General features: G+C 49.5%; 1 protein-coding gene across 1 annotated transcript in view; it reads left to right on the top strand.

Moving 5' to 3' along the window:
- Nup210 (nucleoporin 210) overlaps positions 1-12,962 on the top strand; it is a 97,446-nt gene that overhangs the window by 70,335 nt on the left and 14,149 nt on the right. Inside the window, exons 26-32 of the mRNA XM_057764867.1 lie at positions 264-344; positions 1,457-1,588; positions 3,268-3,426; positions 5,982-6,073; positions 8,400-8,574; positions 9,835-10,010; positions 11,687-11,907. Coding sequence (XP_057620850.1) covers positions 264-344; positions 1,457-1,588; positions 3,268-3,426; positions 5,982-6,073; positions 8,400-8,574; positions 9,835-10,010; positions 11,687-11,907 — 1,036 coding nt within the window. The remainder of the gene's footprint in view (positions 1-263; positions 345-1,456; positions 1,589-3,267; positions 3,427-5,981; positions 6,074-8,399; positions 8,575-9,834; positions 10,011-11,686; positions 11,908-12,962) is intronic.

A 12,962-nucleotide genomic window follows, 5' to 3' on the forward strand; every position in this document is an offset into this window, starting at 1 on the left:
GAGTAAGGGAGTGTCTGAGGCTTATCCTGAGAGACGTGCATAGCATAGAGAAGAGCAAATCATGGTCCTGGTTTCCTGCCCACTGTTTTGACCTGTAGCAGCTGGATCAGATTGAGTAGGCTGGTCCTGTGGAGTGAGCCATCCCCAAAGTAAGACCTCCTCAGGCTAAGAGTATGCTGCTGGTGTTTCATAGCTGGACAGACGCCTCCTTCCCCTGGAGGTTTCTCAGCATCCTGTGTAGCCTGAGCCCAACTCTCTTCTAGGACCATGTGGAGGTAGAAGTGCTGCAGCTCCAGGCAGTGAGGATTCGTGCCCCAATCACGCGAATGAGGACCGGAACCCAGGTGAGGTGGGAACCTGATGGGTCAGGAGGCCTTAGGCTCTGAGCCCAGGCTCTTAACAGGTCACTGCTGGTTCACCATGCCTTGTGAGGGCACCACCTTTACCCCTCATCTGTGGAGCATGTTGATCTGTGGAGCTCAGATCACTTGTACCATGGGTGTCAACACTTATCCCCAAACTCCATGTTTGTGGCCTTCCTTACTGGCATCTTCTTGTTCCTAAGGCTGCTGCCTTTCAGCAGCTAGGCTGGCACCTGACCTGGCACAGTAGATCATGGGTCTGTGGTACTTGCTCTACAGTGTATGCTCCATGCACTTGTTCCTTTAGGTGATCATAATAGTACTCGAGGTGGGGTTGGATTGCATTGCAGATGAGCAGAAAGGTGGCATTCTGCCCAAGGTCACCCAGTTGGATGTGGTTCTTCTGTATCTGAAGACATGCAAGTCTCCTACATATAATGGAGTAGCATTTTCTTCCGTCTCCTCTGTGTGCTTTCAGTTGTGCCTGGGTGACTTACAGCATCTCATATGCTGTAAGTGCTTCTGTGTGGCTGTCAAACCTTTTGCATAGGGAATAAAGATGAGGAAAAGCTCATGAGTGTCCCTGACAGGCCCAGTGTTTTCTGCACTGTTTTGGCACATGACTAAGGAACCTGGGACTGGAGAGGTCTAGGAATTGCCCAGGCAACATGCTTGGAACCTTTTTTCCCCAGCAGCCGCATGACTTTCACCAGTGCACTGAACAAGCAGGTTGAAGTATTCACCCCCGTTGTGTCCTTCCCCAAGAACAGAGTCTCCCTGCTGGAGCAGGAAAGAGGCCTGAGGGCCTGGGGCAGTTGTGCAGTATTGTGAGGCAAACTTGGGTGTCCTAGAGCTCCAGGACTTCATCCTACTGTGACAGTGACAGGGCAGGGGCTTAATCTCGCCTATGTGTTGTTTGTGTTGTGAGAAACTCTCAGATCTTCTGCCTTGCCCTTGTCAGGTAGGAAAGATCAGGGCACAATTCCCACTGCATAAGGGAAGCAGGGAAGCTTTGGGGCCAGCAAGGATGGGGATGTGGGAGAAAGGGTACCCAGTGCTGGAACCAGCAGTTACAAAGCCTGGCTTTCCCCCAGATGCCTGTCTATGTCACTGGGATCACCAGCAACCAGAGCCCTTTCTCCTTTGGCAATGCTGTGCCAGGCCTGACCTTCCACTGGTCTGTCACCAAGCGGGATGTCCTGGACCTTCGAGGACGGCACCATGAGGTAATCACCCAGAAATCCCAACTCCCTGCCTGAACCATCATCCTTACTGGTTGAGGGTCCCACCACATTGTCTCACAGAAGTCTACCTATTGCTGTTTACGGTATATCTGCCCCTGTTCTGTTTCCATAAAAATATACCAGAGGCAGGATACTCTATGTAGAAAAGGAGGTTATTTAGTTCTAGGGTGGGGAATTTCACAGCATGGCACTAGTATTTGCGCCACCTAGTGAGAACTGTGCTGGTCACGTCACAGCATGGCAGTTGGCACCGTGGTATGAGATGTGTAGAGAGAAATGGTATGAAACAGGAAGCCAGGGCTTGGAGAGAGAAGTCTTTGCCACCCGCCGTGTATGTGTGTGTGTGTGTGTGTGTGTGTGTACCTACATACATCTCAACACACTCTCTTAGGAATTAACAGAAATCTGTCAAAGTCTATGATAATCCCTTCTGAGGATAGTGCCCTCCCCAGCAGTTAACTTGCTGGGACCCCTTCCTCACGGGCTCCATCACATCACCTCTCATGCCCAGTTTTTCTTTCTTTTTTTGTTGTTTTTTTGTTTTGTTTTGTTTTGTTGAGACAAGGTTTCTTTGCGTAGCTTTGGAACCTGTTCTGGAACTAGCTCTTGTAGACCAGGCTGGCCTTGAATTCACAGATATCTACCTGCCTCTGCCTCCCGAGTGCTGGGATTAAAAGCATGTGCCACCCACTGCCCAGCTTGTGCCCAAATGTATAATACAAGAACCCTTGGGGGGTAAACCATAGCCAAATTGCAACTGCAGGTGACTGCTAACAGACAGCAACAAGAGTATTGAGCTGGCAGGAAAGTCACCTGACTTCCAGAAGGTTCTGGGTTAGGGTCTATAGCTTTGTACCTGCCTTTTGTCATAGTGCCAGGCAGCCCTAGGTGTTTGCTCTGGTTTATCTCAGAGGGTAAACCCCTGCCCATCAACTCTCCTCCAGGATCCCTGCCACCTCTTAGATCTTGGGGATAGACAGGGCAGACTTTGAATTAAAGCCCAGGAACAGGAAAGGACTTGTTTAGGGCTCACCGAGCAAGGGGGAAATTGTACAGTGCCAGCCCTTGTGGCTTCAGACTTAGGTCACAACAGCCTTGGTTACAGTGTCCTGAGTGAGGTTGCTTTAGAAGACCCCTTCTGTTCTTTGCCATGGAAGGTAGAGCTAGCAGCAGAAGGCCAAGGCCAGAGTAAGGATTTCCTAACTGTTCAGGTTTATATAACAGAGGACCCATACTTCTTGGGGCCCTGACCCCAGGGCCAGGGTATTGCCTGGATTGTTTGCATGGGACACTAGCAATGTGATTATTAAAAACTCTGTATCAGTGACTCTGTGAGAAACCCTACAAGGCCCAGCATATCTCTGGGTGACTCCTGACATACCTCTGCATACAGAAGGCTTGGGACATGCTGCTCTAAAGAAAGTGGTTGTTGTGTGAACACAGAATTATCTAAACACCCCCACATGGGGAAATGTGGTCTGTGGTGCTGGAAGAACACCATCTGTTCCACTCTGGGTTTGCCATCTGACCCTGGCAGCAAGACAGTGGCCTCTGAGAAAAGTCAGATACGTATCTGGGGCCAGTATGCCCATCTATCACTCTTCTAGGAATGCTGGGGCCTTAGACCTCTTTCATGGAAACATGCTTGATGTCTTTCCCAGGCATCTGTCCGACTCCCGCCTCAGTACAACTTTGCCATGAATGTGCATGGCCGGGTGAAAGGTCGGACTGGACTGCGGTTGGTGGTCAAAGCTCTGGACCCCACAGCTGGGCAGCTGCATGGCCTTGGCAAAGAGCTCTCAGATGAGATCCAAATTCAGGTAAGGGGCAGGATGTGGGGAGCCACATGAATGGGAGAGGGAGTTCCAGTGGCCTGAGTTCTAGTCAGCTCCATCCCAGCCTCGAGGACCACTTAGGCTACTGAATAATTGGAGGCATCCACCTGTGAGTGGTCAGGGAGGGAGGAGATGGAGAGTAGGATGTATAGAAGGTACCAGGGGAGGCAGAGATGGAGCTGACTCCAGCTCCAAAGAGGAGAGACTGCAGCATGAGAGGAGTTGGTGAATAGTCCGTACAGAGGTCTGGAAGCTGGCAGTATCTTGAAGTGTTCCAGAAGTGCAGCTTACTCTTAGTTTGAGGTCCGTGAGTTATCTCAATATTAGGGACTGCTGGCAGGGACATGCGCTCCTTTAATCACCTGTATTTAACAATCCTTTCTAGGCTTCCTAATAGAGGCAGGCTTGCTCCTCCCTACTCCTGGCATTGACACATCCAGTGCCCACATGGAACATTCCAGGCAGACCACTTGTGTTTGAACCAGAGGCCCAAGGGACAAAGGGTCAAGGCCACACAGGGTTGGAAGAGCTGTGTTCTGTGCTGTATAGAGGGAGGGCCTTTGGCCAACATTGAAATCAACTAGGTCTGGCCCAGAGATTCCCCTGCCAGAGCCTGTTACTCCTATCTCTCTTAGACCTTTCCCTCCTGTGTCTAGGCCCTGTGAGACAGAGAAGTTGGACTGGAGAAATAGTTAGTGAAAAAATAGCTAAGTGTGGGCCTAGAGAGATGACTCAGATTAAGAACACTTGTTGCTCTTACAGAAGAGCCACATTTAAGTCCCAGTACCTATATGGTGGTTTATAATTATTTATAACTCCAATTATAGGAGATCTGATGCTCTCTTCTGGCCTTTGTGGGTACCAGGCACACACATAATGCATATACATACATGAAGGCAGACTACTACTACACATTAAAAATAAAGCACGGTATGGTGAATGTAGTTGTAATTCTAGCACTGGGGAAGTAAAGCTAGGGGGATCCCTAGGGCTTGCTGGCTAGTCAACCTCACCTAATCTGCAAGCCCCAGGGCAGTGAGAGTCTTTGTCTTTAAAAAGAAGAAAAGAAAAAGAAAAAAAGTTAATATTGCCTAAGAAATAACATCTGAAGATGACCTCTGACCTCTGCATGAGCTCCCCCTCCCCCAGACACATACTCATGGGCTCACACACATACACAAGAGGAGTTGATAACTTAGCTCCCTAGAGGGTGTTTTCGCTTCAAGTGCATTCTGCTGATAACCAGGGATTCTGTAACCCCTGAACCCTTGTAAGCTGCAAAGAAAAAGTAAAGTATCCCCTGATTACAAGGAGAAATAAAAAGAAGTTCACATCCCCTCCTAGAGAGGAAAAGACACCCCACTTCCTCCTCATGCATACTAAGCTCAGGGACGAAGAAGCAGGTTTTCAAAGACAGAAACCTCAGGTGCACATGCACTTAGGCACCTGCACACATACTCACCCAGAGACACAGACATGTGTCTACACAAAGACACAGCAGGTAACAGTCACATGTGTGTCCAGAGGCACACACACCCAGGTCCTCATGCAGACACTGGTACAGACCCATGACTTATAGGCATGGTGTAATAGTTTTGAGTCTGAGTGGTTCCATAACTATTTCCCTTCTTGACAGCCACTGGAATTGGAGTAAGTCAAACCAGGGAAGTTCAGCCCAAAGATGTGTTTTATTTGTTGCCGGTATGTTTTAACACACAGTGTAATCGGCAAATGAATGAAGCCCAGCCTTCCTGCTATCAGAGCTCTATTCCAGTTTACCGCAAGGCCTCACCATCCCCGGGTGCCTGTCTGACAGGTGCCGTTTCCCAAGGTGCTGGTACTGTTGATGTCCTCACAGTTAATGGTATAATGAGTTCACCTCCATCTGAAAGAGGCTTCAAAGGAACAGGAGGGAACCTGCTTGTGGATGTTCCCACTGTGCAGCCCGGGTTCCAGTCAGTCAGTGACACCATTTCATGCTCAGGACCACCTGCCTGAGCAAAGATGGCCTCTGATTTTGCCTCAGGTGCCCTAAATCTCCCTGAGGCTGTTTTTCATTCTTCCTTTGGGATGTGCTGCCATTTGCCTCAGGTCCTGGAGACAATGGTACCAGAACCCACATTGCGGATATGCTGTAGAAGGTGAGCACAGGGGTCCTGAGAGGGAGCTTGAGCTGTTTTCCCCTCGGAGAACTGCTGCTCACTTGCTCAGGAGGCCCATCTGGTCTCGTCAGAAACTGGGAGTTCCGTACACAGTGTCAGAGTGTGTGTGCTCTTGAGCCAGGCTGGAAGCAAGCTAAGCAAAAGGACTGAGGTGCTAGTAGGCTATATGGCGAAATTTTCAGAGCATCTGAGTGATGGGGTCAGATTTGGTCTGACATTGCCATCCCTAAAGGCCAGCCCTCCCTTTCACATCCCAGACCTCCTAGGAGGTGCTAAGGGCAGCTTCCTGTCTTTCCTCAGTCTTCACTGAGAAAGAGCAGATGCTTAGACTGGATGTGAGTCTGCTTAGGGTAGAAAACACGAATTGCTCTTCTCTAGGTATTTGAAAAATTGCGGCTGCTGAACCCTGAAATAGAAGCAGAACAAATACTGATGTCACCCAACTCGCTTATAAAGCTGCAGACGAACAGGTATGTGGCTCGGCTCCTGTTTTCTCTGAGGACAGAAGCTGCACTCTTGTCCCATCCTAAAAAGGTGTCAGGTGCCCTGGTGATGTGCTCCAACCCGGGCAGCTTCTGTGTCTCCCTTCCCTTCTGGTGGACGACTTCTGCTCCTTCGTGGCTCCTCTGGATCCCTCTTCTGTTCCCTGTGGCCAAAACTCATGAGCACTGCTGAGCTGAGTCTTTAAAAGGAACGAAAGCACCAACTTAGAAGTGTTAAATTTTTCAAATGCCCCTGTGTTTTCAAGACTTGCCGCTCAAAGCAGAGCCCATGAATTAGCAATAGCAGTGGCACTGGGGAACAGGATGAAGTGCAAAGCTCGGGCTCCACCTCAGCCCTGCTGAAGGAAAAGCTACACTTTCACAGAGTCCCCAGGCAGTGTGGGCACATGCCAGTGCTGGTGAGGTGTTGATTTAAAAGCTGACTGCAAACATAGCTCCTCCTTGGGTTCACCAAGGAAGCCTTTCCTAACATGACTGAGACTTGAGTGGCACTTGGTGAGTGGGGGACTCTGGGCCCCATATTCCATGAAGCACTCAGGGCTAATTCAGCCAGAAGTAGCTCAGGAGGAGATGCTATGGTAGGCTCTATGACCACAGAGGTGAAAGACATACAGTGCCTTCAGAGACAGCAGAAGGATGGTGAGGAAGTGGTGAGAAGGTGGATCCCAGAGAAGGACTTCTCTGGAGGTTTAGGGGAGGAGTGTCATCCATGGAGATGCCTGACCTAGGGACATCTTCAAGGATGAATAAGACTTCTTCAGATTACAAGGAGGGAGCTGGTAGAAGTTCAGTCAGAGGCTATAGCATTTGCTTAAATTCGTTAGAGTGGTTCAGTAGTGCTAGCATAGGCCAGGAGCTTGCAGTGGTTGCTGAAGGTCTCTCTTTGAATATCATGTTAAGAAGCATGTGAAGTGCTGTGAACCCTTCCTTAGCAGTTCTTGCAAATAGAGGCTAGCCCTTGGTCCATACAACTCAATACCCTCACACTGCCCCCCACTCCAGGCTTCCTCATTTCTTTCTTTAAAAAGGAAGAAAGAAGAAAGAAAGAAAGAAAGAAAGAAAGAAAGAAAGAAAGAAAGAAAGAAAGAAAGAAAGAGAAAACTCCAATCTCAGTTCCCACTCTCTCCCCTCTTCCCATTCCCTCCACTTTCCCCCTGCCACCCCACCCCCCATCCATTCCTCAGAGAGGGTAAGGCACATTCTTTTGAGGAAGGACCAAGGCCCTCCCTACTATATCTAGGCTAAACAAGGTATCCATCCAAAGATAATTGTTGAGAATTAGCTCGATACAGGAAATACAGGCCAGCTTAAAGACAACAATTATATTTTTAATGGTTATAAGGGGAAGCTCACACCACAAGAATGGGAAATCCGACTTCCTCTGTGTCTGGCTAGACTCGCCCAGAGAGAGAGAGTACGTGCACCTGGTCCCTCCCAGTTTTTCTTCCTGGGCTCCAGGTAGCCATGCTTTAACTAGGTCTGATTGGTTAACAGAGCTTCCCCATCAGATACTGGGTTCCAAAAAGCCAGTACAAGCATTATCTCCTTGTCCCACTACCAGTGGCACAGCAGTCTGCCCCAACCGTCACATTCAGAAGGTCTAGTTTGGTCCTGTGCTGGTTCCTTCCCTGTCTGGCTGGAGTTGATGAGCTCCCATTAGCTCAGGAAGACTGTTTCAGTGGGTGAACCCACCATGGTCTTGACCTCTTTGCTCATATCCTCACTCCTCCCACTCTGCAGCTGGACTTTGGGAGCTCAGTCCAGTGTTCCTCTGTGGGTTTCCACCTCTGTTTCCATCAGTTTCTGAATGAAGGTTCTTTGATGACAATTAAGACTGTCATCAATCTGACTACAGGACAAGGCCAGTTCAGGCCCCCTCTCCTCTATTGCTTAGGGCCTTAGCTGGGGTCATTCTTGTGGGTTCCTGGGAATTTCTCTAGTGCCAGATTTCTTGCTACAGGCTGCCTCATTTCAGTAAGAGAAAATGATTTGCCACAGACATGGCCTTTTTTTACAAAGTGTGGTTGATGAAACTGTGATATCATGGTTTCTCATGCTGTTGCTTCACCCTTGGATATGTGCTGTTCTCAAAGTTGTGAGATTTCCGTGTTAGCTTCTGTGGGTGACTAATAGGCTGCATAGCAGCAGCAGCATGAGGTACTGATGAGCCTTGATACCAAGGTCGGAAGCGGCTGGAGTCACAGGTGTGAAATCTCGAGATAATGCACTGGACCCCTGCCTATGCTCTGGCCCCTCCGTGCGTTGTAAAAACAGATCATCTTGCTTCCCAAAGGGATGGTGCAGCCATTCTGAGCTATCGAGTCCTTGATGGACCTGAGAAGACTTCTATTGTACACATTGATGAGAAGGGGTTCCTGGTGTCCGGCCCTGGAATTGGGGTATCTACCCTCGAAGTGATTGCACAGGAACCTTTTGGCACCAACCAGACTGTCACTGTTGCTGTAAAGGTAGGATCACCTTTCACCCTGTCTAGGTAAAAGAGCAGTAGGTCAGAGGTCACACACACACACACACACACACACACACCCGTCTCCCTCTCCCTCTCTCGGGTGTAAAAGTGATTCACCCTACAGCTGAGGAATTCTGCCCAGGAATATTTCCAAGAACCACTTTCAGGCAGAGGCCCTGGCTAGACTGTGAGCCATTGGAGCCAAATTTCCTGGAGAGTTCTTGATTCCATCTAGCTTATTTCATAGAAGGGGAAACTGAGGCCCTGTGAAGTCCACAGATAGCTCAAAATCACAGAGTTGCAGTCTTGGCAAATGCGCCGTTCTCCCATTGCACCTGACTGCTGACATTATTCCCACATTTACTACTGAGCCACTGCCCAGATCAGTGTAGTACCTGAGTATGCTTAGTTCTTTCTGGCATGAAGTATGCTCATTACCAGACATGCAAATAATTGCATCAACTCTGAGGACATAGTAGCTCATTTTGCAGCAGGGAAACTGACTCTGGGTGACTCCTTCAAGGCTACACAGTAGCTCTGGACTGTGTTCACTATGCCCAAGGACTTCCTCTGAAATTCTTTACCTACCAGGGACAGAGACCTGCTCCTTGGGCATCCCTGTCTCATTGCCACCACCTTCTGAGTCCTAGAAGACAAAGTGCACTCAGTCACCAGATGCTTTGATTCTGACCTGGCCTATAGCTTGTTTTCTTTAGTGGGCCTGACAGGTGCCACTTACCTACTTTTTGAGTGACAGAAAGTACTAGGTTGTTTTTCATATCTTGACCCTACAACAGTTAACCTGCCTAGTGGACTTTGGACTTTGGCCAGGTAAAGGATTCTTGTCTGGAGTCAGGATAAATGTTTACCTGCCTTTTATGGGAACGTGGTTCAGAGATGGCTCTAGAGAGCCACTGTTGGTCTTCACCAGCACCCCTATAGGCAAGTGACACCCCCTCTCCCTCCAGTGGGCATTACTTCTTAAAATGCTCTGAAAGCCAGCTTCTCCCATGATTCTGACTTTATAGTCACAGCCCAGAGGGTGGTTGGTTTTGCCATATGACCCATGACCTAAGTTTTGGATCCCGTCTCACCTGAGTTTTTTAGAAGTTGTGTGATGAAAACTGCGTCACTAGGTGGGGACTCTAAGAAGAAAGGTCTTTCTTCTCCACACCCTGAAGTTAACCAACCTCTTAAGTGTCTCTGAGATAGGGACCCACTCAGGCAGGTATCACTATACCTGCCTGATATCCTCTAGGTGTCTCCTGTTTCATACCTGAGGATCTCCATGAGCCCAGTCCTGCATACTCAGCATAAGGAGGCGCTGGCGGCTCTGCCTTTGGGGATGACCATGACCTTCACTGTCCACTTCCATGACAACTCTGGAGACATCTTCCACGCTCACAATTCAGTCCTCAATTTTGCCACTAACAGGTAGGGCATTTTCTCATTTCTCACAGGGAGGCTGGTCTTGGTCGTGTCTGGATTTCAGATTAAGTCCAGATAGTGGTGAAAAAAGGCAGATACCATGGGAAGATGGTTGAAGGGTTGGCACTGCACTACACAGGCCTGGAAGCAGCAGGTACAATCAAGAGGCAGAGGGAGTGAGGAGAAATAACAGCCCAGGCCTTTGAACTGTTAGGTGAGGATGGTACCTAATGGGCAGGAAGCAGAGCATACCTCCTGAGGGCTGAGCTGAGAGTGTTTGTGGAAGGGAAGTGCAAGCAGCTGCAGTCTGGTCCTGTCCTTAATGGATGGAGAACAAGGTGCATGCCCCACACTGCATGGGCACATGATTAAGAAGCCATTGTCACTGACTACCTGCCCATAGGCCAGTTGCCATATCTTTCCGGTTCATCTAGCCCTGTTGTAGATGCCCAGTGAGATCAAGCCATTTACCATGAGCTACATAGCTAAGAATTGAATACTATATTTACCCAGCTCCAAGCTTGATTTTCTTAGGCTGGCTCTTTCTAATCCTTGCTGCAGCCCCAGTCCTGCTGTGAGGATGGAGAGGGTGACAAGAGGACCCAGGCTTCAATGTGGCCTGCCCAATGTCTGAGTCTACTAGCTAGCAGTGACTCTCAGAGTGTGGTCCCTAGACCGGCATCAGCATCCTCTGGGATTGTTAGAGATATATTTCCACGGGGCTCAGAACTCCATGGTTTTAAAGTTTGATGGTCACTGTCCTGGGGCATTACAGAGGTTCGACGGGGACACTTTGACTGAGGGTGGAACTTTTTGAGCTATCCAGGTATTGGTTACTATTGCAACTTGGGCTTCCCATGGGCCTGAAAACACTTTTGTTGCTTTTAGCTAAGAATCCTGAAAGCCAAATATAAGGGGTATGCATGACAGGAGCTGAGCAGGAAACCTGTTTGCAAACCTGGCTTTGATCTTTGTGGGTCCTGAGTCTGAGCATGTAGCTCATCTCTGTGAGGCTCTCCCACCTCGTCCCATCAATGAAAGAGTGGTCATGAGTGCCTCTGGATGACTATGGACTCTGCACGTAGTACCATCTGTCTGTCTGCCCTGGGGGAGGTAGAACCCAGGTCTTACTACCCTTGGGCATACCTCAGAAGTTACTCTGGCCTTGTGTGGCAGGAGCACCTGCTTGGGGTCAGCATCAGGGGCACTCCTACCTACCTCGATCTCACCTCTGGCATCCTTCACCATGAGGATTGAGCAGGTGTGTTAGGAGTGCCGTCCCACTGCCAGCCTTGTTTAATTTCCATAGCAGATGCCATGTACATCCTTGTTCCTGCTTCACAGGAGGAGGCGGACAGTGCAGGAGAGTTTGAACCAGCCACACTGTGAAAGGCAGCCTGTACCTCTTTAACATGTCCTCCGTGGGTCACTTTCCTCCTTGGGCCTCAGCTTCCCTTCTAAGTATGAGGGTGTTGATGCTGGCAGATCCTTACTGGGTGCTGTGGGGTGTGTCCCAAGAATGTCAAGGAAGAGTGCATCAAGTCCGTGTCCCCTTCAGTAGAGTCCCATCTAGGACCTCAGTTGGCCCAGTGTTGCTCAGTAGAGGACAGGGCTGCTTATTTCTCTATACTTCCCCTTTGCCTTCTCACCTGAGTGTCAGCCTTCCTTTCCCTTGTTTCTAGAGATGACTTTGTGCAGATTGGCAAGGGTGCCACCAACAATACCTGCATCATTCGCACAGTCAGTGTGGGCTTGACCCTGCTCCGTGTTTGGGATGTAGAACACCCGGGCCTCTCCGACTTCGTGCCATTACCCGTCCTACAGGCCATCACCCCAGAGCTGTCAGGAGCTGTGGTGGTGGGTGACATCCTCTGTCTGGCTAGTGTTCTCATTAGCCTGGGAGGTAAGAGGGATGTGACTGGTCATGCTAGGGTATGGCACCCCAGGAAGTGCTTGGTACCACATCACAGGGGGTGTGCAGATAGAACCTAAAGGATGCTCAGAGGATGCTGCCTAAAGGACACATTCAACCTGCCATTGGGCAATGCCTGTTCATTGGTGGCCAGGTAGCAGTGGAGATAGTATTCCAGTGTTTACTGTCTGGTGGTTTGCAGCAAAGTCTGCCAGCCCCTGTCCTGGAATAGCACTGCTCAGTAGAAGTTTTTACTGTTGTGGACATGTCCTGTATGTATACTGTTACTCAGTTGCCTCCACAAGTCATGCCTACTGAGTGGCTAATGCTACATACAAACAGCATTGTAGTGGGAGCTGCGGGCTGCGTTCCTACCGCCCCAGCTCCTGGTCGCCTGGCTAGCTTATGCCCCGAAATAACAACACACAAACTGTATTCTTTTAAACACTGCTTGGCCCATTATATCTAGCCTCTTCTCGGCTAACTCTCGCACCTGGACTAGCCCATTTCTAATAATGTGTGTAGCACCCCAAGGTGCGCTTACCGGGAAGATTCTAGCCTACGTCCATCCTAGGTCGGAGCTTCATCGCGTCTGCCCCAGAGAAGAGCTACATCGCGTCTGGCTCTGAGAGGAGCTGCCCTGCATCTAAGCTCACTTCCTCTTCCTCCCAACATTCTGTTCTGTTTACTCCACCCACCTATGTTCTAACCTATGAGGGCCAAGCAGTTTCTTTATTATTTAACCAATGACCTTCCTCCATCACAGCATGGCTCTGGGACACCTGAACAGAAAATGAGTCCCCATACCCATACAACTCATGCATGGACACTTGCTTTTCTCCTGGCTGGTTTCCTTTCTTTAGTCTCACTAATTCACTTCCAAAGGATATTAAATGGTAGCTGGGTGTGGTGGTTCATACCTGTGATCCCAGCCTGGGTTAGCATAGCCTACAGTGAAACCTTGTCTCAAAGAGAAGGGAGGGAGGGAGGGAGGGAGGGAGGGAGGGAGGGAGGGAGGGAGGGAGGGAGGGAGGGAGGGAGGGAGG

Source organism: Chionomys nivalis, chromosome 1 (genome assembly GCF_950005125.1).
Source record: "Chionomys nivalis chromosome 1, mChiNiv1.1, whole genome shotgun sequence".
In the NCBI taxonomy this organism is placed as follows: Eukaryota; Metazoa; Chordata; class Mammalia; order Rodentia; family Cricetidae; genus Chionomys; species Chionomys nivalis.